Raw genomic sequence first — 26,651 nt, 5'->3', positions numbered from 1 at the left:
AAATTTATCTATAACAACCCTTTGGTATTATCTTCAAGGTTAGTTTCCCTTATTTAATTCCAGTCTCAAAATAGTAGTGTTTAACAAGATGGCAGATCTTAGGTGTAGGTGATTACTTTTCCCATTAGCCATCAAATTTAAACAAAAGAACTTTCTACCAGCTCACTCCTACGTTCTCCTGTCCCCTAGTCCTCCCGTATATCTTCTTCCACATTTGAAATCATGAAGGGTCATCAAACGACCCAACGTGCACTCCTCATGGAATATTCTTTCATTCAGATGTCAGGGATTTTATGGGTGATGCTGAGTGTTTACATCAGGATGTCTAATGTACCGAATAAATTTACAATGGAGATTAAGTTGTTAGCTGATTGCACGTGAATTTCAGCATGGTCCGTTTTTCCCCCTTTATTCTCCTTTTAAGGAGTTCTGACATGGTATAAAACAAACCAGTATGATAATAGTTAACACTGATGAAATGTTTACTATGTTCCAGGTATTGGAATGACTACTTTAAATGTGTTATTTCATTTAATGATATGAAGTAAATTTTCTGAAAGTAGTGCATGGCTACAAAAAGCTCTTCAATTCTTGCTTAATTAGTAGGGGCATCCATCCCAAGATGTCCTTTTTTCACCTCCAATTTGGACACCTTGAACCTACAGGGTAAGCTTAATGACAATCATGACATCACTGCACGTACCCAACTAGATGACTTCACTATAGAACAGCCAGGAGATAGCATGTGAGATTTTGCTCAAGCATTTCATTAAAGAAAAGTACAAATTCATTCACAAAAGGAGAAAGCGAAGACCAATACCTTAACAAAATACTCTATTTCAGGCAACTTGATCTTGGCATTAATGTCCTTTTGTAACAAACCAAAGTTCAAACAGCTCTTAGGTATTGGTTAACGAAAGCTAGGCAAATAGCCAAAAAGATAGCTGAGGCTTTGAAAAATTTTACAAATTTTAAGGCATCCAAGGGTTCATGAACCTACGGTATATGCTTGAAGGCTATGTACTATCTTTATTTCTTCTATGCCCCACCTATTCCCCAACTTGTGATTCAGTTGCACTGATGCCCTTTTAGACTGTAATTAAAATGTTCTGATCCTCCAGTTCAGCTCAGAGTTCCAGTTGCAAGTCAAGAAGACAATTAAGAGAAAAACATGAAATTAGAAATAGGGACAACTCAAGTACGATTATCCAGATGATTATTTTTCAAGTTATGCTCCAAGAATAGATGGGAGGATTTCAATGCAGGATTTCACTTCTTAAATGTCTTTTTTTAGAGTATATAAGAAAACTTTTTGTAAGACATAATCTCACACTTAAAAAAATGAGAAAACCAGGCAGACTGATGAGAGAACTCACTAAAAACATTACATGAGACATAGAAATAGTGCCTCAGCCCACTGTTGTAAGGATGTTTGTAATTTGATTATTTTATGATTATGAAAGAAGTACTTTGTCTAATTATTTCAAAATATATTTGAGATATGGTTTTATAAAATAAAGTGATTCAATTTTATAAAACAAAAACTCCTAAATTTTTTCCTGTTCTATTCTTTGAATCCATAAAGAAGGCAGAGCGCCAAAAAACTGATGCTTTTGAACTGTGGTGCTGGAGAAGACTCTTGAAAGTCCCTTGGACAGCAAGGAGATCAAACTAGTCAATCTTAAAGGAAATCAACCCTGAATACTCACTGGAAGAAGTGATGCTGAAGTTGAAGCTCCAATACTTTGACCACCTGATGCGAAGAGCTGACTCACTGGAAAAAACCCTGATGCTGGGAAAGACTGAAGGCATAATCAGAAGAGGGTAACAGAGGATGAGATGGCTGGATGGTATCACCAATGTAAAGCACATGAACTTGGGCAAATTCTGGGAGACGATGACAGGGAAGCCTGGTATGCAGCAGTTCATAGGGTTGCAGCCGGATATGACTTGGCGACTGAACAACAATTCTTTAAGTCAAATTTTGTGGCCATTAATCTGAGACCATTTTTCTGTATGCTTACTTTGGTCCAAGTATGTAGTATATCTCATGAGTTCCTGTTGGTATGCTGTCAGTGTGTGTGTGTGTGTGAGCTGCTCAGTCATGTCTGACTCTTTGTGACCCCATGGATTAGAGCCAGCTGGGCTCCTCTATCCAATGCTGTCAATACATCTATTTTAAAGACTTACAGTCAAAAAAGCTTGAGAACTATTGCTCTTAACCCATTTTAATCATCTCCTCACCTATTGTAGAATGGCCTCAAGGGTGTCAAAATGTGTAACAGAAACAATGATTATATGCCTATTAATCAATGTAGCAGATTTGAAAGCTCTTTTTCCTCATCTAACTTAACACTTGATCATCATATTGAATGAAAGGCCAAAGACACTGGGTAATGGATTGTCAGAGAAAATGATAAATTCACCTGACATCTATATTGTTGCTTACTCCAGCTAAGCCATGCATCTAACAATAAATGCATAAAACCTGATTTTCTCAAAATCTTCCCATGGCTTTCCTCTGCTACAGGACTACACCCATACTTTTAAGGGTTTTTCAAGACCAGCCCTGGCCCTCTCCCTTCATCTGTCTCTCGCCATTGCCTATGTGTACTTTAAGCTCTTGGTTGGGTTCTCTGGTTTCCAAACCTCTGTTGTGTCTGTCTGGAATACACTTGTTTTTTTTTTTTTTTCACTCAACTTTCCCCTTATTCACTTGGCCTGTTCATCCTTCAAGATCTAGCTCAGATATCACCTTCTTGAGAAAGTGAGGGTAAGTGTCCTTAGCCCAAGCTTCCATGGTCACACATAGCCCTTTCTAACACTTGTTTTGCTGTTTTATAATTGCCAACTTGTTACACATCTCCCTCCTACTCTATTAGCTTCCGTGCAGGTAAAGACCACATGGAATGGTTTATTCACATTTAGCTGTTAAGCTCTAACAACTTTAATGGCAGAAAGTGAAGAGGAACTAAAGAGCCTCTTGATGAATGTGAAAGAGGAGGGTGAAAAAGCTGGCTTAAAACTCAACATTCAAAAAATAAAGATCATGGCATCCAGTCCTACCACTTCATGGCAAACAGATGGGGAAAAAGTGGAAAGAGTGTCAGATTTCATTTTCTTGGGCTCCAAAATCAATGCGGACAGTGACTGCAACCACGAAATTAACAGATGCTTGCTCCCTGGAAGAAAAGCTATGACAAACCTAGACAGCGTATTAAAAAGCAGATATCACTTTGGTGACAAAGGTCCATATAGCCAAAGCTATGGTTTTTCCATTTGTTATGTACGGATGTGAGAGTTGGACCATAAAGAAGGCTGAGTGCCAAAGAATTGATGTTTTTGAACTGTGGTGCTGGAGAAGACTCTTGAGAGTCGCTTGGACAGCAAGGAGATCAAACCAGTCGATCCTAAAGGAAATCAATCCTGAATATTCATTGGAAGGACTGATGCTAAAGCTGAAGCTCCAATACTTTGGTCACCTGATGTGAAGAAATGACTCACTGGAAAAGACCCTGATGCTGGGAAAGACTGAGGGCAAGAGGATAAGGAGGTGACAGAGGATGAGATGGTTGGATGGCATCACTGACTCAATGGACACAAGTTCGAGCAAACTCTGGGAGGTGGTGAAGACAGGGAAGACTGGTGTGCTACAGCTCATGGGGTCACAAAGAGTCAGCCACGACTTAGTGACTGAAGAACAAGTTCAGCATTGCCTGTGCGTAAGTAGTGCCTAGCTTTCAAAATACTCTGAAGTGAAAGAATGACATTTACATACACAAACTGTGTTAAATTAATAATATACAAATAACTTTGAAGATGATATCTCTATTCAAAACAGGTTTTTTTAAAAATCACTTAAGCATTTGCTGAGCAAAAGAATTTTCCAATGAAGGTTCATTATTTGGTCAGCTATAAGTTGCACAGTTCCCCAACCAAAATTATGTGACCTGCAAAAAAGACAATCTGTCCTGGCAGCTGTTACCAAATTCCCAGACACTCTACAGCCTAGAGTTGTTTCTAATTTTAAGCAACTAATTTAGAACACATGCTTCCCTGGCAAATGGACATCAGGCTTTTCAACCCACCTTTTCTCCATCTGGATGGGAGATGCAGACCTCAGGACCTGGGGGCACATTCTCCTTTTGCTCCAATTTATGAGTTTTGATTTCACCACCACTGGCTCTCAACTCATTCTACAAAATAAAAATAGTCTGTGAATTTTAAAAAAAAGTCTCACAATTCTCTTCATAGCCATCTATTAAATAAACTTGGAATGCTAAAAAAGAAATTCTTTTCCAAGATTTCAAGTCAAATCAACCCCCTAAATCTCAGAAGCAAAACCCATTGACTTGTGAAATGACAAAAGCAGCTTTGTGGACACACACACCTCAGAGTTAAATATTTATACAACTAGTCCAAAACTTGATGCTCATTAGAACATAGACACATCAACACAGACACACACACCAACCCTCCCCGCTTCCACCCTGCCACCCCAGCATACAATATTCTCGTGATTCACTCTTCTAGCAGCACAGCTTGTGGGAATGCAAAGCTGGTGAGTTTTATCAGAAAAGACCATTCTGGAGCAGGGGAAAGGAGGTGCCAAGTGCCAATAATTAAGAAAAGATACTGACCATATATATAAATGCCCGGCCTGGAAAGAAAGACAGGGATGATGCATATATGTAAGAATTGAAATTATACTTAATGATACCGAAAAATAGCCTTTTGTTGTGAGACTTTCAAAAACATATTTTGGTGGGCTTTTTTTTTTTGCATAAAATTCATACAGTATACTAAAGACATATGTTATTCTAGTTCTCATAATAGAGCTTCAACTTAAAAAAGCAGACGTGAATCAGGAGGAGTGAGCATAATCATATTTGTTTTCCTTGCAAAGAACACTTGGGGCAAAATATTAAAACCAACTTTATTACTAGATCCAAAGTCAATACAGAGGTAGATGAATATGAACATTTCCTACCTTTAGACTACTAGTAATCTAATACCTTTCCTGTTCTTTGTGATTCTTCAGGTATAGGGAGAAAACAAGCCATTTATGGCCACAGGGCCAGTGAACGGAGTGTCAGTGGGACTGACAGTTTCAGGTGTGGAATTCCAGATTAAGGCCCACAGCTCTGGCAGCCAAAATTGCAGAACCAACCGTACAACAACCGGAAACGTATTCCTGATCTCGCCTCAAAGCCCAGCCCCCACCATCAAGAGTGTGTGCCTTGCTACAACCATGCTCCTCCCTATAGCGGCCTGAGAAATTCTTTTGGGATGAGATAAAATGTGCTTTTTACAAGAATTCCTTAAGGCTTTTCAACTCTTAAAATTTACAGAGCAGGAGAACCGCAATGTAGAAACTCTCATTAGGAGTTAAAAAAACAGTTACCAAACAGGTTTTTCCACTTAGAGAATCACCTGGCCGGAATGTTTATAGCAGGAAGGCACTAAGAAGCGGCAAAATCTTGCAACAAGAGGGAATTAAGCTCCACAGATCATGTTTGCTGTATTTCCTGACCTGCCTTTTAAGAGAAGTCTAAATTTGCTTGTTTTTTCACACTCCCAATGAATAAGAAGCCTGTGATGTTCTACTCCACTACTTATTTACACACACTATCTCTTCTGAAAACTATAGTGAAAAATCAAGATGAGATTATTCACCGCCCCAGAGACTTGGTCTACCAATAAATACTATTGGCAAAGGCATACTTCATCCTGTGGGGGAAAGAAGGGTCAATTCCGAGAATACACACTGTGATTTCTAACAGACACTGGTTCAGTCTGCTTGGGAACAAATACAAGCTAATACTATTCTTCCAATTTTATTAGAAAATAATAATCAAGAGATTAATAATTTGTCATTTGAAATCTTAGAAGGAACAAATGTTTGAAAGATACAAATGTATGTGTACATGTGTATATATGCGTGTGTACTTATGAATAAATGGCATTTAAAAGGTAACTTCAAATAAGCAGTTCTGTTGTGTCCTCCTGCCAGTTAAACCTAGGAAAGTGTAATAGAGAAAGATCCTCCATTGTGTTAGAACACCACATTTTTGTGCTTACAGAGTACCTCACCCTCCTATCATTTCTCCCTCTTTTTCTTATCCACTATTCTATTTCTTTAGAAAAGTATTACATCCTAAGAATTAAATATTAAGTAGATCATATGTTGTATGATTTCATTTACGTGAATTGTCCAGAACAAGAAAACCCATAAAAACAGACAGTGGATTAGGGGTTGCTAGGGGATAAGGAAAGTGTAGAATTGGGAGTCACTGAACAGGGATGGGTTTCTTTTGGTGGTGATGGAGAAGTTTTAGAGTTAGACAGTGGTGATGATTGCACAACCTTGTGAATATATTAAAAGTAACTGAATTGCATATTTTAAAATGGTGATTTTTATGTCAGGTGAATTATATATGAATTAAAATTGCAGGAAAATATCCCATCCCACATTAATGTTGAATATATTCAATATTTCTCTCCAGTATTCTCCCTTTCTTCTCTCAAAGACAAAAATAAGTGTTTATATTAAAACTAATAAAATACTACTTTTTTTTTTTGGCCACCATGCAGCTTGTGGGATCTTAGTTCCTGGACCAGGGACTGAACCTGGGTCCTTGGCAGTGAAAGCACTAAGTCTAACCACTGAACTGCTAGGGAATTCCTCAAATACTACTTCTTTAACAACAAGATTAAGTAGAAGAGACAGGAAAATTCTCAGTGGTATTACTAGATGGTAACATCACCAAAGAAAAGGTGGGTGGGAATAAGGCCTAGGAAAACAAAGTCAGAATTAGAACACGGTAAGGATTACAAATGAAACTAGGGTAGGATTTATGTGAAGAGAGAATGGCTGGACCCCAGGAAGGAACCAGGGCTCACAGGTCAGGGTCTGGGAGACATTTCTAGTTCCCATGCTCAGTGACCATTTGCTAGATGAGTGAATGAATGAATGATGCCGAACACATACTGTATAGTTCGCAGAACTGCTTTGCTTGGACACAGCTGCCTGGTACTTGGCCATTCGATCTTTTATGGAGGTTTCTGACAGGCGTGGGAATTCTAGATTTCGCCTACTCTCTCTTTTCTCTGAGTTGAGTGCTGAAGATGACAGCTGACCTGCAAGCATGCAAACAATATGTTTTATTAGAAGATAAATGCGATTTGAATGATTTCAAGATTCTAAATTTTAGGCTATTGTAGAGTCAACCTATTCTATTAAGAATACAAAGAAGGAAATCAGGATTATAACTGTTATTTACAAGGCAACACTCACTCACTTTGCCAACATTAAGAGGAGACTGCTTACCATCATTGAGTGTTACATATTTTTAAATTTTGGCTTTAATTAACATGTGAAAAAATTAGATCACAATGCCATTTTAATTTGTATTTCTTTGATTCCTAGGAGGCTGATGGTTTTCCTATATTAATTTATTTTATTTTATTTTTTTGTGAAATGCCTGTATATGCCCCCTTCAAAACATAATAATTCCTCTCTCAAGGTGTTATGTTAGCATCAGCAATATAGGATAATCAGCAATCTTGACAAGGGATAATGTCCATCCATGGAAGCCCTCAAGTCCCAGACAACCATGGCGAAAAAATTGTTGGTAACGGTGCTTTCCTTACAATCCTGCAAAATGACCCTCTGGTTAACACAGGTAACCACTGACAAAGACGAATTAAAAACACAGAGAAGCTATTTGGAGAGAGCAATCAGATTTGGGAATGACTTGTATATAACAGCCTTCCTTTTAATTTGTACTACTCTTCCTTTAAAAGCATCAGCTTTGAGGTCAAAGGGTATTGCTACTAATGAGTACTTCCTAGAAAACTTTCCACACGTGGTACTCTCTGCTTACCTGGGCCTATTTCCAAGTCATCCAGAGAATAGCTATTTTCAGACATCTTCCTTCCACCTGCACTTCGGCTTTGGCCCCGAGGAATCTGTTTGAAAAACAAAAACCAGCAATAAATTTTGCAGCAAGGATGGGAATTTTTTTTTTTTTTTTTTGAGGATGGGAAATCTTGATGCAATGCTAAAAACGGAGGACTGCAAATATGCTTTAGAAGTAAAACACAGAAGAGATTGGATTTTATATTAGTTTTTATATGCCACAGAATGTGTTTTAGTGTTATAAATATCAAGCACTACATATTTACAGGTGCCCAGGGGAAAATAAGTAACTCTATATAGGTAATGCATTCTGCAAAAGATTTCTGCCTAACCACCTTAACCAGAAAGCCTTGGAATTTAACAGTCACAGGAATGGAATCCTCATGTCTCAGATGAAAATGACATGTCTCTCCAAACTGTCAAGTCCTGATGGCAGTATCCATGGTTGGCTTTCTCCATCCCAGTTTATCCCTTGCTGTCTGGTTCATGTCTTCATCATCTTTTTCCTGGACTGCTGCCTGACCTTTCTTAACTGGTTCCTCTGCCTTCCAATGAAGTCTCTATGATGCTGCCATTATCCCAAGTAAAACAAAATAATCATCCCCAAACATAAATCTATGCTATTCTCTTATTCAAAATTCTTTAAGAATTCCTAATCACTCCGTGAATTAAATCTAAAGTGCTTAGTATGTCAGAGAAGATCAGTTCTAGATCTGGTCCCTTCTTACCCCCCGGGGATTCTCTTCCTCACCCTTTACTCTCCAGGAAAAGCAAACTGCTGGGAGGTCCCTGATATTGTAAATGAGTTCCCTCCACCTGGATTGTGCTTATCCTTCCATTGTCCAGCAATGCCTGTTCCTTCAAGACTCGGGGTAAGCTAAGCCAGTGGTCCCCAACCTTTTTGGCACCAGGGACTGATTTCATGGAAGACAATTTTTCCATGGACCAGGGGTTGGGGGGGATGGTTCAGGATGATTCAGGCGCATTACATTTATTGTGTACTTTATTTCTAATCTACTGTAGCCACTGATCTGATAGGTCCATGGCTCAGAGGTTGGTGACCCCTGAGTTGAACAAATTCCCTCTGATCTGATACCTCTCCTCCATAAATCTAAGTAGCCCTCCCTCTGTTCCCAAGGACATAGTCACACTCCCATTACAATGCTTATCAAATTGTTGCACATTCCTATACTGGACTGGAAGCTTACTGAGGGCACAGATAAGCTTTTATTTTTTCAATAGAAAAGTGAAAGGTACAGATCTGTTTAAGAATAAAGTATTCCTATGATTCCTATAAATTACTACATTTACATCTATCATATTTAGGGTAGGTCTATAATGAAAATTCCAAATTATACTTTTAAGACTGGAAAAGTAACTCAAGAGAAAGTCTGAGTGTCAAAGGATGTTCCTAGACATAATACACAGAGAGTATGTTATGTTTATTCAGCTTGCAATGAGAGCAGATTCCTATCATTGAAATCTCAATTTATTTCCAGATAACTTGATGTGGGAAAGATATCTGAAATCCAATATGACAGGAGACAAGAGTAAAACATTTAGCATCCTTTTGAATTCAACATTAGTAAATAATTATTAAACCTTTAAGTTCAGTGGACTAATCAAACAACAATAAAGTTTAAGACAGTGAACTACCCCTTTTTTAAGTCCCCCTGCTCTCCCTTGGTGGAGAAGGCAATGGCAACCCACTCCAGTACTCTTGCCTGCAAAATCCCATGGATGGAGGAGCCTGGTAGGCTGCAGTCCATGGGGTCGCTAAGAGTTGGACATGACTGAGCGACTTCGCTTTCACTTTTCACTTTCATGCATTGGAGAAGGAAATGGCAACCCACTCCGGTGTTCTTGCCTGGAGAATCCCAGGGACGGGAGAGCCTGGTGGGCTGCCGTCTATGGGGTCGCACAGTCAGACACGACTGAAGCGACTTAGCAGCAGCAGCAGCTCCACCTTGGAGATGGGAAGTAGGCCATGTCAGAAATCAGAGCCAAGGATTTGGTTTGCTTATGTCCTACCAATAAGACTATCTCTTTTTGGGACTTCCACAGTGGTCTAGTGGGTAAGAATCTGCCTACCAATTCAGGGGACATGGGTTCGATTCCTGGTCTGGAAAGATCCCACATGCCATGAAACAATTAAGCCTCATGAACCACAACTGAGCTCACACGCCTAGAACCTGTGCTCTGCAACCAGAGAAGCCAGCATGTGGCAAGGAAGAGTAGCCCCCGCTTGGTGGAACTAAAGAAAGCCATGGGTAGCGAGACCAGTGCAGCCAAAACTAAAATTAATTCATTATTTTAGAAAAAGAATATTGTTTCTTGCAAATTCAATATACATTTAATGTACTTCATCTCCAGTCAGCTTTGCCATGTACATTATTTGTTGAATCTATTTCTTTAAAAAAGGCAACAGCAACTCTAACCTTGCCACATCGTACTCAGGTAGCAGCACCATCAGTCACGTCCACATGACTCCTATGATGTAAACATTCTTGTTCTGGGAGCAGCCCACCATTTGGAAATGAAGGTCATCAGCCAAAGGGAAAAGATAAGTTTGGCAGAATACCCTTCATCCACATCTTTTTGTTTTTAAAACATTTTTCATTTGCAGAGAGTTAGAGTAAAGGAAATTTCAAAGATTTATTCCAAATGCTGCTGCACTGTAAGATGATCATTATAAAAACCAAAATTTTCAGGGCTAAAAAAGGGAGAGAGCTTGGAAATATACTTTAAAAAAAAAAAACAAAAACAAAAAGGAACAGGTTTTGCGTTCTTAACATTGGAGTGATATTTCAAATATTTGCATTCTGTCAAAGGTAAAGTTCAAGCCTAATTTCAAGAGTATGTGTTACATGTTGCAGCCTGCTAGGAGTTCAGTCTTCTGTCTGTGCTTGTAGCAATGTGGGAAGTTCTGACACTAGTGTTATTGAGAGCAAGACCATTTAGAACCAGCATACATGCTGGGTTAGGTTCTTTGGTTTTAGATGCATAAAATCTCCCATCTTTGCTACCTTTTTATTTAAATCTTTGGGTTAAATAAACTAAGAGCCTTTCTCCTCCCTCACCTGGTTCATGAGGATATCAATACTCTGAATTATTTTCTTTCAACTACTAAAAAAGTAAATATGCAAAGTCATTTGCTCTTAGAGAAAAATAGAAAAATGTCTCTGAAAATCAAAGTTATACTGACACCGGTTCTGAGGAGGAATACAGTTTGGAGATAAGATGGCTTTTTAAAATTAAAAAAAATTTTTTTGGCCACGCAGCATGTGGGATCTTAGTTCTCTGACCAGGGATTGAACCTGCACCCCCTGCCTTGGAAGCATGGAGTCTTAACCCCTGGAACAGGGAAGTCCAATGAGATGGCTTTTAATGAGCTCCTGGGTGAAGCACTAAGCATTTCTTTCAATATCTTTCCACCTCCAACCCACTCAGATATCAAGAATGACAAGATCTCTATATCTGAAATGAACACAATATTGCAAATCAACTACACTTAAAAACCCAAACCCCAAGATCTCAAGTGCATTTACTATTAACTTATGATCTTCATTTTACAAATGGTAGTCTGAGGTCCAGGAAGGAGGAGGAGTTTCCTCCAATACTTCTCAAGGAAAGTAGAGGAATTCTGATAGTGAAATTCTAATAGTGTGTTACTCTTCTGTAACACATTTTTATCACATTTCACTCTCTTTTATTCACATGCCTGAGGGAGCCTTAATTATCATACTCCGTTAAGAGAAGTGAGAAAAGGTAAAACACTTTAAGACTTTCTGGAATTTCCTCAGTCTTGGCCTCACCCCACCCTACAAGTCCTCCTTCCTGTCAGGTGACTGCAGTAACTCTCATTAGTGTGACCACCCCTTAAATATTTTCTTTGACTCTATAAACCAAATGCATCCACATTTACCAATAAGAAAATAAGAGTCTGGGGCTTTTAGCCAGTAGTCTGTAGAGTTTGTTTTCTCTGGAGTTTTCTTTAGAAATAAAGTAAGTTAGGTCCCAAATGTCAAATAAAAAGCAGGATTTCCTGTCCTGGGTACCCCTATTTTCAGGAAAAATTCTCTTTAAAAGTTGATTCTCAACACTTTATTGAGAGCTACTTCCTTCAACCTTTCAACTCTGACCTTCCTTCAGACTCTCTCATCCTTCCAAAGTCAACGATGGAAGATGGATGCCTTTTAGGGAAAAATGGGAACTATGCATGGAGATGATAGGGTGTAGATAAAACCTGGCCTTAATTTCTCAAAATACTGAGAGATAAACATTTCCTTCTTCAAGAGCTCTAGTAGGAAAAAAAAGCTCATTTAAGTAAAAGCTGGTGAGGAATTGAATATGTCCTTAGATTGTGTGAGCGCTGTTAAACAATATAATCTTTGATAATAAGCTAAAAATATGCAAGAAGAATGTTCAATGAATTATATCTTTTGACCATGATGACACCATTCAGTAATATAGCTCCCCTACCAGCTAAAAATAAAATATTTTTGCCAAGATGTTTAGAGCTTTTTAATTAGGCTGGAAAAGAATCTAATTACTGGGGAATGATGAAAATGTATGATGAAATAACCTATTACTGTAAAAGGATAACTACATGAACTCAGTTCAGTTCAGTCGCTCAGTCTTGTCCAACTGTTTGCGACCCCATGAATCGCAGCACGCCAGGCCTCTCTGTCCATCACCAACTCCCAGAGTTCACTCAAACTCATGCCCATCGAGTTGGTGATGCCATCCAGCCATCTCATCCTCTGTCGCCCCCTTCTCCTCCTGCCCCCAATCCCTCCCAGCATCAGGGTCTTTTCCAACCACATGAACTAGGAAGGTACAAAGTAAGGTGTATACAAAAAAGATCAAACCAAAGATAAAGAACACAGAGTACACGGTACCTAAAACTACGTAAAATCCAGTTATGCAATGATAAAGATATCACTGTGCACAACTGTGTGCACAATTGGTAAAGGCTACTCTTTTTCCAAGATATTTGACTTTTCCTGGTTTACCTTGAGTATGATTGTTCAGATGACTAATTTATACAAGAAAAACAAATCTACCAAACCCACAAGCTTCTAAGTCAGTCAAGAGTTTTAGTACAAATCTTTTACATTCCAATGTACTTCTCTTCATTGCCCTGATGTTTTTTATTCAGTAAAAAGACTATAAAATGTAAAAAGAGGGACTTCCCTGGTGGTCCAGTGGTTAAGAATTCACCTGCCAGTGCAGGGGACACAAGTTCCATTCCTGGTCCAGGAAGATTCCACACGCAGTGGAGCAAGAAAGCCCATGTGCCACAACTACTGAGCTGGTGTGCCTAGAGCCATGCTCTGCAACAAGAGGAGCCACTGCAATGAGAAGCCCACACAACACAAAGAGTAGACCCTGCTCACCACAACTAGAGAAAGTCTCCGCTCGGCAAAGGAGACCCAGGGCAGCCAAAAAGAATAAATAAATAAATAAACTGTTTTAAATGTAAAAAGGAGACAGATATGAGTTGAAGTCTTTGAGAACACAGCCATTAATATGTTTTAATTTTTTCCTGGTTTCCTTGGATTTCAAAACTATGTAAGGCCAGATGTTTTTATCCAATAAATAGCTACCATAACATCCATGAAGACAGTGTTTACGGCAGAAGTGGTACTACACTATTTCAGTTCTTGTTCTGACATTAAGTAGCTACATGATATTGGGTCATTAAAAAAAAAATCAGTTACTTTCTCTCATGTAAGCTGTTTCCATCTGTAAAACAGGAATTTTAACACCTTAACTGCCTGAGAACAATGAGCTGAATTAAATAACCTTTTACGATCACTTATATCAATAGTTCTAGGATTTATGTCAACAATCTTGATAGGGATTTCTCACTCACTGTAACTCGTCAATGAATTAGAAGACTAGAGGAAATGATTAATAAATTCATCTGGATACATACCTGTGTTACTTTATCCAAAAGTGAGTCCAATAGTACAAAGAAAAGGTGATTTTGGGGGGCACATGGTGTCTTTCTGGCCCCTCCAAACTCTAATGTAGCCAATATTGCTTAGAGAACGTTCCAGTCCTCTGATACTACTTTTCAACAATTTTATTTTAATGGAACTGAATAGAAACCAGTAAGTAGTTAACTGGCATCAAAGTAAGCAGAAAAGAAATGACTGGTCTCTAGTGGACACATCAAGGACAGCCACTTAGGATAACAAACAGATCAGAATTCCCTGACTGGCATGTCTACACCTGAATCTGTTACTATCTTACCACAAAAGACCAAAGATTTACTCAGAGGTACTCAGTTCAGTTCAGTTGCTCAGTCGTGTCCGACTCTTTGCAACCCCATGAACCGCGGCACCCCAGGCCTCTCTGTCCATCACTAATTCCCGGAGTCCACCCAAACCCATGTCCATCGAGTCGGTGATGCTATCCAACCATCTCATCCTCTGTCGTCACCTTCTCCCCCTGCCCTCAGTCTTTCCCAGCATCAGGGTCTTTTCCAATGAGTCAGCTCTTCGCATCAGGTGGCCAAAGTATTGGAGTTTCAACTTCAACATCAGTCCTTCCAATGAACACCCAAGACTAATCTCCTTCAGGATGGACTAGTTGGATCTCCTTGCAAGCCAAGGGACTCTCAAGAGTCTTCTCCAACACCACAGTTCAAAAGCATCAATTCTTCAGTGCTCAGCTTTCTTTATAGTCCAACTCTCACATCCATACATGACTAATGGAAAAACCATAGCCTTGACTAGACGGACCTTTGTTGGCAAAGTAATGTCTCTGCTTTTTAATATGCTGTCTAGGTTGGTCATAACTTTCCTTCCAAGGAGTAAGAGGTGCTAATTAAGGATAAATAAAATTTAATCTATGCTTAGTAGGAGGTCTTTACAAGAAACATACTTCTAAAAAAAAAAAGGAAAGGAGGAAATATAGTGCTATGCATGCTAAGCTGCTTCAGTCCTGTCTGACTCTGTGTAACCCTATGGACTGTAGCCTGCCAGGTTCCTCTGTCCCTGGGATTCTCGAGGCAAGGATACTGGAGTGGGTTGGCAGACCCACCTCCAAAGACCTTCCAGACCCAGTGATCAAACCTGCATCTCTTATGTCTCCTGAATTGGCAGGCAGATTCTTTACCATTAGTGCCACTTGGGAAAGCCTGATAGAGAGGTCAATCAAAATAACACTAAGAACTTAAATTGAATGGATGAAGGGATAAAAAAGATATGTTATATATACACAATGGAATACTACTCAGCCACAGAAAGAATAAAATTTTGCCATTTGCAGAAACATGGATGGACTTGAAAGGTATTATGTTAAGTGAAATACATCGGATGGGGAAAGATAAATATTGTATGATATTACTTATATGTAGAGTCTAAAAAATACAACAAACTAGTGAATATAACCAAAAAAAAAAAAGAAGCAGACACAGATATAGAGAGCAAACTAGTAGTTACTAGTGGTGAGAGGAAAGGGGGAAGGAGTAATAAAGGGCTAGGGGAATAAGAGGTACAAACTACTAGATATAAAATAATATACAAGGATGTATTGTACCACACAGGGAATATAGCCAATATTTTATAATAACTAAAAATGGAGTATTGGCTTCCCAGGTGGCAGTGGTGATAAAGAACCCACTTGCCAGTGTAGGAGATGTAAGAGACACAGGTTTGATCCCTGGGTCGGGAAGATGGAGAAGGGCATGGCAACCCACTCCAGTATTCTTGCTTGGAGAACCCCATGGACAGAGGAGCCTGGCAGGCTACAGTCCATTGGGTCACAAAGAGTCGAACATGACTGAAGCGACTTAGCATGCATAAATGGAGTATAACTTTTAAAACTTTTGAATCACTATATTGTACACCTGTAGCTTATGTTGTACTTGTATTGCTTCAATTTTTTTAAAAAAAATGTTATATCAAAGAAATAATATAGAGGGAAGAAAAATAGCACAGAGCAAAATCACATCTCAAAACTACACAGCTATAATCTGTAGGTGAATATAACAAATCAGGAAAAAAAAAAATCAGTTTTAATAGGATATATGAAACAGACAGTATTATAGGAAAACAAAGATAATTCTTGTATTTATTTAACAAAACCAGTTATCTATATTCAAAACACTAGCAATGTACTGCTGATAAGCAAAAGATATATTCCCCTACTCTAGGGTGACTATATTAGACCCCACAGTGATATTGAATTAGCTATTCAAATCCCTTTCCTCCCTAAACCCATCTTAAAATTATGACTTAACAATACTCAATTAATACCAATTACCAACATCCTCAGAATTGTATTCCTCTGGGAATATAATTCCAAACAATTTACTTAAGCCACTAAACAAAGCAGAAGAAAAACTTTATTAAGATAACATTAAGTAGATAAGAGAACACATGCAATTATTAGCCCAGAGAGGAGAAAATAAAACATTATGGATACTTTTTTACAACAATGCAGGGATTCCCTATGGACAACTATCCATTCTTTGAGAAAGCAAATATAAATTGTTTCTCTGATGTAGTTTACAGATCAGTTGACTCTGGATAAATAGTTGATGAACACAGATCAGACTTGAGTTTGGACGTTTTCTTTTCTAAAGAGGTCACTCCACTACATCAACACATAAACACTGCTATGTACTAGTGTTGCGTAAAACTAAACAAAACACAAGTGTCACTTCCAGGAACTTAGAAGAAGAGAAACCACAAAAATGTTGGACTGTTTGAAGAAAGATGGTTTTATTCTTACATTAAACAAGTGCAACTTTTGCTAGCATTTTGATGCCAGCCACACACAGAATAATCCTGGTGATTAGAAGGGCAGAAATTCTAAGGGAAGTTGAAGAGCTTAGGAGTCTAAGGAGAAAAACAGCAGAGTAGTGACAAGGTTTATGGGACATGGGAAACTTCCATTTATTGCGATATTTCTATTGTAGCTGTTTTGTCTTTGTACTATAAAACAATATAAGTAATTAACTGAAAGCATTAAAGTATACCATGAATAACAGGGGAAAAAGGATAAGAGAACAATTTTTGCCCTAATGATTTTAATTTTACTTATCATCACTTTCTCTCTCTTTTTGGGGGGGCGGGTGCTGTGCAGCATGTGGGCTCTCCAACTAGGGATTGAACCCCAGCCCCCTGCAGTGTAAGCATGGAATCTTAACCACTGGACCACCAGGGATTTCCTCACCATTATTTTCTCATTACTACCTCCTATCCTGGGTTAGCCCCCAAAGAGTGAATGCGTGAGTGTGTTTATGTGTTCTAGAAAATAGAGATTTTTGGTGAGGAGGCATTCTCTTTTTTTCCTCTTCTTTTCTTTACCTAACTCCTCTCCTAGAAGAGGGAAACACTGCAAGGATGAAGAAGTAGTCAGAACTTGTGTAGAAGAATCAAGAAATGTCCATATTCAAGCCTTATTTTCTTGCATCACAACTAATTGTTTTAATCTTGACCCAAGCAAAAGATAATATTATAATTAGGTTATGAAGGTAGAAATATACCTTCCAGTTATTTGGTCTTTATTCTCCTATCCAAGGATTTGTGTGAAACAAATAAGTTAGGAAGCAAATAGAAACAAGTGAGACTTAAGGAGCCTGTCACATGCTCCTTACATTGTTTGGTCATTTGAATAACTGCATCGTGACCTTTGAAGATTATGGATTCAAATGTCAACATGCTGATAACTGAATAACTGCTTGATCAGCTTTTTCATAAAAGGCTACCTAAAACCCAGATCAACATATACACGCAGTTAAAGATGCTAAGCCACATTTAGTGTATGCCTTTAGGGAGGGCTTCTCTTTCCTCATAATGATAGGTTACACTAATCCATCCACTGCTCATTTGCAGTAGGAATTAGAACTATCAGGTTCAACTAAACCACCTGACTTAACCTATCCACTAAAAGTAGAGGAAAAACGATCAGTTGTCATTATTTATAAGTTGAGATCTAAGCTTCTTTTCTTTTTATTAAATAAACACTAAGAGTCAAGCATTGGGTTGACCACTGGGAAATAAAGGCAACATTACTTTGAAAGAAGTATATAGACTGCTGCTGCTGCTGCTAAGTCACATCAGTCGTGTCCGACTCTGTGAGACCCCATAGACTGGGAAGTATACAAATTCAAACAGATTATTAAAGAAGCATGATAAAAATGGCCAAAGAGAAGTAAAAAGAAATTCTACAAGACGGTCAGGAGGGTGAAGGTAATTTCATATGGGAAAAAACTGAGGTAAGGTCTCATAGTATTAATAGACCTTGATGAGTAAGATTTCAAAAGGTAGAAATTAGGGGAAAGACATGACTAGTTTAAAATGAGAAGTAATCCAGGGTTTGAGTATTAGATTAGCTGTACGTGTGTGTGTTAGTTGCTCAGCCATGTCCGACTCTTTGCGACCCCATGGACTGTAGCCTGCCAGGCTCCTCTGTCTTTGGAATTCTCCAGGCAAGAATACTGAAGTGGATTGCCATTCCCTTCTCCAGCAGACCTTCCTGATCCAGGGATCGAACCTGGGTCTCCTGCGTTGTAGGCAGATTCTTTACCATCTGAGCTTAGCTAGGAGATTGGAAAGGTGGGTTTAGATCAGACTGTGGAAGACCCAAATATTAAACATGGATTTATTTGGAGCCATCAAAAGTTTCTGATCAAGGGAAAGGCATAATTTACAACTATGCTTAGAAAAATAAATAGCAACAGTGTGGAGGATGAAAGGAAAGAAAAAAATGAGAGGCCAATAGGCAAGGTTGCAGCAATACCACAAGGCAAGATATGATAAGGCTAAACCATAGAACTAGGTGTGGGATCTCTTGGAGAGAATGGCCCATATTGAGAGATATGTAGACTTATTTAGATGGCTTAGTAAATGACTGAGAAGAGGCAGGCAAAAAGAACTGATCCCAAACTTTACAGAACAGGAAATGTGGTGAATGGTGACGCACTAAGAGAGGGCAATAGGGGTTAGAGCAGGTTTTGGTTGGAAAGATAATGGATTCTTTTTTAGTTTTCTTGAAATTGAGTGCTTTAAGTTTTATTCACAAAGAGGTGTGCAATCTGGCAGGCCACCACAAAATTGGAGCTGAAGCTTGGGTTAAGAATTCAAGATGAGAATCTAGTTTTGGAATCCATCTTTTGGAGTCCTGGAGAGAAGACTACACAAGGGATAGAGAAATAAAGAAGGACTGCAGAGGAGAGATCAGGCAGAAAAGTGGACAGGAACCATCTCAGATAAATGGGAGCAAGAGGGACTAAGAAATGTGGAACTCAGGCAATTAACTTGGCCTCCTGTAAATAACTCTGATAAAAAAAGATTTAGGAGATAAAGAGATTTGGATCATGCATTTCCATTATCTATGTGCTCCCTGACCCTGCTCAACTAGTTAGCTGAGATTCAGTCCAGTTCTCTAAATTCAATTATGGAGACAAAGATTCACATGATTTGTACCTAATATAGTCACTTGTCTCAGAGACAATTTTTTAGCTCTGAGGTAATCATTCTTACTTCACTCTTGCTCCAGAAAAGATTGCTTAGTGTCTCTACCATATTTCTCAGAGCTTTCTTCCAAAGATCCAATTATGTGACTTCCTGATTAAAACCTTATCCATACTAAAGCTGAAATTATGTTAGCAATAACCATAACGTAGTTTCAAACTGATTAATCATTCCATAATCTAAAGTAGACAAAACTTGTCTTTTTTTTTTTTTTACCAGTTTTATTGAAATATTAGGCAAATATTTTTAAAGTAATCCAGGCTGTTGCTAACATGGGTAATGATGCTTACTTAGAAGCAGCTATAAAACCAAGGGCAGGGACATCCCTGGTGGTCCAATGGTTAAGACATTACACTTCCACTACAGGGACCACAGATTTGATCCCAGTCAGAGAGCTAAGATCCCATAACCCACTTGGGCGTGGCCAAAAAATAGAAAACAAAAACAATGGCAGTTGTGTTTTACTCTCCCTAAGCAGTCCATTAAAGAACAAATGACCATTTAATCAGGAAGTTTAAAAAACTTCCCCTCAAAAGGCCTGGTCAGTCTTAGAGCCCCTCCATCTTCCTAGACCCAGTAGCTATCAGGCTGAATGCCAGCCTGATCTGGTAGGATCTTCCTTTATATGAGAATTTTTTTTCTCCACTCTGACCAGTCACAAAAAGATAGGCTTGTTCTAACCCATCTCTCACCAGACATTTATGAGAAAAAAGTCTCTTACCAGATCTTTATACATAATCAGCATTTTGTTTGCTGCAGTCCCAGTCATTTCCAACCATAGGCCAGTTTTGACATGTACTAGCCTTCTGCACTGAATCTACATTGTGTATGATGCCATGACATCAGCCGTCCTGCCCCTAACAGGGTCTGAGAAGAGAGGACTTACAATGGCGCTTTGACACACAACAAAGCCCCTTCCTCTCTATTTAGGATTTCTGACATTTTTTCCTTCCATTTAAAATTCTTCTTCCCATTTACAGTTTTAAAAAAAATTTTTTAAAAATTAAGACCATAAAGGGGAAAAGGGGAGTTGGCAGGCCTAGAGGACTCAAAATTGAGAGGGAAGAGAGTTTAAGAGAAGTCATAAAACTGCTTTGTGGTTATATCTCTTACCAACTGGTTTGTGTTAAAATAGAGTTAAAATTCATGAAGAGAAAAGGGTTCTAGTTTTGCAAACCTTTAAAAATTCTTTCTACATCCTAAACTGATGATTGCCGAACACTAAAGAACTTTCCTAAGTAGAAAAGTGACAGGCACTGCAAGATACAAGAAGGGATGGCTAAATCGCATCAAACGTAACTGAGGAATTCTAGGATGAGTTATCTAATTTTTGTCTCAGAAGAAACACTTCCTACCATTACTTCACAAATGTAGACATTTGGACCAAATATTTAGCTGGAAAAAAAAAATCCACTTTCCCATCTAGATGTGATCTAGAGTAAATGACAGCTTTGCTCCCCATCAGATCTGTTTATTTCATTATGACTGTTGTAACAAACGAACCCCATGTACAAAGCCAGATATGCAGGAAAGTATGAGAAAACTGGAAAAACTGACCAGCTCTGCGGCCCCTGGATTGTGTTGTAAGTCACCAGCATATGTAACTCATTTTCTAGTTAAGTAATTCCCTCTGGGGACCTGGTCTGCACTCCACACTAAGGATCAAATTTCATTAGCAGTTGTAGGAAAATGCAACCCTGTGCATTTGCAAGTCAAAACTCCTGAAGTCTACAGCTAGTCTGGCTATTTTCATTGATTTTTCCTGGGATAGGATTTTAGCTGATAGAAAACATTTGTTGGAAGGCACAGATGAGGAAGTTAAGAAGAGAAAGGATTCAGCTAGCAAGAAGACAACTAAGCCTCAGTCTTAATGTTAAACTCTGGCCTTAACACTCAGCCTGCAGCTGTGTCCAGGCAGAGAGAAAGATTCAGCAGTAATTCCACCCCCCAAAGCTACAAATGACAAAAGGCACAGGAAGACAAATTAAAAGGGCAAGCGTAGGAAAACACATAACCCAGACGGCATCAAACTCTCTTCCTTTCTAGGTTATCGACCTGAATCCCAGTGTGCACTTAATTTCATGTGAAACTGGGTCACAGACCCACAAATCTTAGCATTTCTGTAAATAATTCATCTGAGACTTTTTATTAACTACTCGTCTAACTTGAATCAAAAGACATACTGATCACGTACTCGCCACCACTCAAACAGTCTACACTAGAAAAAAAGCTTTGTTTAGTTACTTGAATTGGCTTTTTTTCAAGTTTTAAACCCACCCGATCCTTACCTTGGTTTGAGTTGGTTCACCTTTCTCAAACATCATCTTCAGCCTGTTTAGCGGAACATTGTATTTCTCTATTTTGTTTGCAGTTTCTGCGTTTTCACTCATTTCGGGTTTTGCTACTTCATGTCTGGATTCTCCCAGACAATTTTCCATCTTTTTATTTTCTGTTGAGGGGTCTTTAAGATGCTCTCTGTCCTTGAGGCGGGGGTGCGGGTACTTAGTAGGAGCTTCAGGAGGCGATCTGATCTTAGGTCTGGGTTGGACTCGCTCCTCTTGGTCAGCCTGGACCCCAGAGGCAGAGCTGCCCACCACTTCAGCGGGAGGAGGGTCGTCTCTGTGCTTGACCTCTGCGCTGCTGTTTCGCACTGAGTCTGGGAGAGAGTCGGCTCCCAGCGCTGGGTTCTCCCACTTCTTCCTTAACGCAGTCAGGTTCCCCCTTCTAAAGTGCTGGGGGAGATTTTCAGTGTTCTAGAAGAACAAAAAGTGAATGCCAGTTACAACTTGCCTGCTGAAACCTTCAAACATGTTGTTCTTTGTAAAATGAAAGTTAAAACTCCAAGCTGCTCCTGCTCCACTGGCGTCTCGGACAGCTGTGAACAGTTACAGCCCTGCCACATGTAGAAAGCATCCACCCCAGGAGAGGGAGAGGGGAAGACAGAAAAAGTCAGGAGCTAAAGCAGGAAGTGATAAAACAGGATAGCCTTATAAGGACAAAATGAGAAGAAAGGAGAGCCCAGATCTAATGATAGTTACATTGGAGACAAGGAATTTTTTACCCAGAGATTAATGAGGAAAACAGAAAGAAAAAGCAAATTACCAGTTACTTTAAATCCTGTAAATATATACTAATAAAATTTCATTATTACATGCCACAAAATTACGTGGTGAATCCTGCTGGGTTTTTTTCTTTTAAATGAGACAAAGATGCGGTATAGCTTACACTACACAATACCAATAATTGTGGATAGTAGCATAAAGAATTGAAACTATTTGTGGAAATTTAAAGCAACCACCAGACTTTTACATGTATTTGCATAAGTGATATATCATCATGTGTAACATAATTTACATGAAAAAATTTTACTTTTACTTAATAACTGAATCTTCCCCGCCCCCCCGACCGCTGTTCTTCTCTACATGTTGGTCATGCACAAATTCTGTTAGACAATTCACTATTTTCCAGAACTTTTGGTTGCAAAATAGTCAGGTTTCATATGAAACGCCACTACTACCTCCCTCTCTTGATGGAAGGACACATATCTAAGACAGTTCTCTTTCGCCTGGGTTAAACTGCAATTAATTCATACATATAAGACATTGAAAACAATCTGGAAATTGTCCATGTTGTTCTGTAATAATTAGAGGAGACATGCTTGGTGAAGTAAAATTCAATGTCCCAGACTTAGAAAGCACTCCCAAATAAAGTAAGCAGCAGCACCTTTCCAACAAAGCACAAACTTCAATACCTTCTTGCCCTCCATTCCTGCAGTCTGAGACTCACCGGTCTTTCAACTAAGAAAGGACAAACCACCTAGGACTGAAAGACTCTGGGGAATTAAACAGGATTAGCAGCTATATTGGGAATTAAGTCTCTCACCTTATTACTCTTCTGAATACACCATGAGAGCCACTTCAAGTAACACCAAGACTTGAAAAAAGAAACTTTAGGGAAGAACAACTTTGCTTGATTTTTGTGTTTAAATCTTAGCTGTCAAAATGCTTCATTGGGGGAAGCATGTATGGGTCAGAAATAAAAGCAACATGAAAAGTTTCCTTGTTGGAAAAGAGAGAATTAAAAAACAGGTTGGGTTCTATTCTTATTGCCATTCTTCTCCATGCATATGCATGGCTGAGTCCCTTTGCTGTTTACCTGAAACCATCATAGCCTTGTTAATCAGCTCTACCCCACTACAAAATAAAAAGTTAAAACAAAACAAAAACAGGTCCAGGGGCTTCCCTGGTGGTCCAGTGGTTAGGAATCTGCCTTGCAATGCAAGGGACATGGGTTCAATCCCTGGTCCTGGAGGATCCCACATGCCTTGAAGCAACTAAGGCCATGCACCACAACTACTAGCCTACACACCACAACTACTAAAGACCGAGTGCCTAGAACCTGTGCTCCACAACAAGAGAAGCTGCCACAATGAGAGCTGTGTGCACCACTAGAGAGTTGCTCCTTCTTGTTGCAAATAGAGAAAGTCCAAGTGCAGCAACAAAGACCCACCACAAAAACCAAAAAATAAAATAAACAAATAAGTCTCAAAAAATAAAAACAGGTCTGGAAGCTGATGCTACCTTAATTGCCAGCAGCACTCTCAGCTCTGGGCTCCCTCCTGAGACACAATGGATGAGTCATCTGGGTCTCCAGCTTCACCTGCCCTGCCCTGCTCAAACAGAAGCCCTGAGAATCAAAGTGGCATTTTGCCTTGGTAACTGGACACTACTTTTCTCTGAGACATGTGGTTAAAGTATATTGATATGAAAAGATGCTCACAAGACACTTTTGAGTGAAAATAGCTAATTATAAGACAGCATGGGGAATTCCCTGATGATACAGTGGTTAGGGGCTTTCACTGCAGTAATCCCTGATAGGGGAACTTCCCTGGTAGATCAGCTGGTAAAAAATCTTCCTGCAATGCATAAGACCCCGGTTTGATTCCTGGGTCAGGAAGATCCACTGGAGAAGGGATAGGCTACCCACTCCAGTATTCTTGGGCTTCCCTGGTGGCTCAGCTGGTAAAGAATCCCCCTGCAATGCAGAAGACCTGGGCTCGATCCCTGGGTTGGGAAGATCCCATGGAGAAGAGAACAGCTACCCACTCCAGTATTCTGGCCTGGAGAATTCTGGCCTGGGTCACAAAGAGTTGGACACAACAGAGAGACTTTCACTTTGGGGCTTCCCTGGTGGCTCAGGTAAAGAATCTGCCTATAATACGGAAGACCTGGGTTTGAGCCCCAGTTGGGAAGATCCCCTGGAGGAGGGCATGGCAACCTACTCCAGTATTCTTGTCCTTGGAGAATCCCCAAGGACAGAGGAGCCTGGTGGGCTACAGTCCACAGGGTCAAAGAATCAGACACAACTAAGCAGAGGGGAACTAAGATCCTACAAGCCGTGTGGCAAGGCCAAAAAAACGAAGGAAAAAAAATGACAGCATGATTTCATGTTATAATACACATGTACTGTACTCAGTCACTCAGTTGTGTCTGACAGACTCTTTGCAACCCCATGGACAATAGCCCAGCAGGCTCCTCTGTCCATGGAATTCTTTAGCAAAGAATACTGGAGTGGGTTGCCATTTTCTCCTCCAGGGGATCTTCCCATTCCAGGTATCAAACCCACATCTCCTGCCTTTCCTGTATTGCAGGCGGAATCTTTGCTGCTAAGCTACTGGGGAAGTCCTATAATACACATATGTGTTTATAAATATAAACACAGAAAAGTAGTCTGGAAGAAAAGACATCACGGTGTTAACAGGTTGCCTCTGGGGATCATGGATTTATGGGTATTTGGATTATACTTTCTTCTTTTTTTTTAATAATAAATGTGCTTTCATTGTATAATAAAAATAAATACAAAAATAAAATTACACCTCATCTTCATGTCACATAAAACAAGCTTCAATGGAACAGAAAATAATTTTGATGTCACTTGTAAAGGTTTGAAAGTTGTCATTTCCACTTGACTTGTGATGACCTGAAAGAAATGGATTTGTGTAATGGAGTATCAGCAACATCCCAAACAAAGACCTGGGTAAAGGACATCCCTTAGGGGGGCATTTTAACAGAGGAGTAAATGTGCTCTTTTATTAAAAGAGTTCTTTTACAAGTTCAAAGTGCTGGGGTGGAAATAAATAGGGGAAGGGCAGGGCTGTGAGGTCTGATAGCACGGAAGGCCCCAGACCCTGTCATTATTCTTGGCAGCACCACCCAGGTCATGTTAGTTGTCCAGGACTTTAGAGCTTGGGGCAAGAAAAGATGGGGCAGAAGCAGTGGCTGTAGGCTTTCTGGGAATGAAAGAGAAGCAAAAAGGCTCAGGACAAAAGCAAGAACTGAAAGCAGATGGGGCAGCACAGTGAAAAGACTATGGGACGGAAGCAGCCTGGGTTATCGTTGGACAGTGGGCTACAGGCCAGGCAACCCATTCCAGTATTCTTGTTTGGGAAATCCAAAGGACAGAGGAGCCTGGCGCACTACAGTCCACCGTGTTGCGAAGACTTGGACACGACTGAGCAACTGAGCATGAGCACGAGAATATATTTTCTTCTCTTTATTTTCTTTTTCAATTGAAGTACAGTTGATTTACAATGTTGTTAGTTTCAGGTATATGGCAAAGTGATTCAGGGATTTTTTTTTCTTAGATTATATTCCATTATAGGTTATTACAAGATATTGAACATAATTTCCCATGTGCTGAGTCACTTCAGTCGTGTCCGACTCTTTGTGACCTTATGGGCTGTAGCCACCAGGCTCCTCTGTCCATGGGATTCTCCAGGCAAGAAAACTGGAGTGGGCTGCCATGCCCTCCTCCAGGGGATCTTCCCAACCAGGGGATCAAACCCATGTCTGCATTGGCAGGTGGGTTCTTTACCACTAGTGCCACCTGGGAAGTCCCATAATTCCCTATGCTATACAGCAAATCCCCATCACTTACCTCTTTTATGTATGGTATCTGTATTTCCTATAATGAGCATATAATGCTTATATAATCCAGCTTCATCCAGCCAAATGACCCTGGGCAAGTTTCCTAATTTCTGGAAACTACCATACAGGGCTATTGTGGAGAATAAACGCAACTATATAAAAGCACGTATGTTGCATTTGACCAATAGTGGTGACTATTATTAAATGGGTGGCCCTCTTCACTCCTCCAGCCACACCTCACAATCATGATCAACAAACAGTATCCAGTCATCTCTCAAATCCTGAACTGGGGATACAGTCTCTTACTGT

The 26,651-nt window shown here is 39.5% G+C and overlaps 1 protein-coding gene across 4 annotated transcripts in view; it reads right to left on the bottom strand.

Annotated features, from left to right (window-relative positions):
• Positions 1-26,651, bottom strand: part of LIMA1 (LIM domain and actin binding 1) — a 90,449-nt gene that overhangs the window by 14,286 nt on the left and 49,512 nt on the right. For 2 of the 4 annotated variants that reach the window (XM_065934431.1, XM_065934432.1), the window contains exons 4-8: positions 21,705-22,169; positions 7,887-7,971; positions 6,992-7,140; positions 4,089-4,196; positions 1,710-1,802 (exon numbers count right to left, since the gene is read on the bottom strand). In XM_065934431.1, coding sequence (XP_065790503.1) covers positions 1,710-1,802; positions 4,089-4,196; positions 6,992-7,140; positions 7,887-7,971; positions 21,705-22,169 — 900 coding nt within the window. The remainder of the gene's footprint in view (positions 1-1,709; positions 1,803-4,088; positions 4,197-6,991; positions 7,141-7,886; positions 7,972-21,704; positions 22,170-26,651) is intronic. The other 2 variants (XM_065934433.1, XM_065934434.1) reach the window with 1 other exon arrangement.

The sequence above is a fragment of the Muntiacus reevesi genome, chromosome 4, assembly GCF_963930625.1.
Source record: "Muntiacus reevesi chromosome 4, mMunRee1.1, whole genome shotgun sequence".
NCBI lineage: Eukaryota > Metazoa > Chordata > Mammalia > Artiodactyla > Cervidae > Muntiacus > Muntiacus reevesi.
This window is presented reverse-complemented; position numbering and strand designations above follow the sequence as displayed.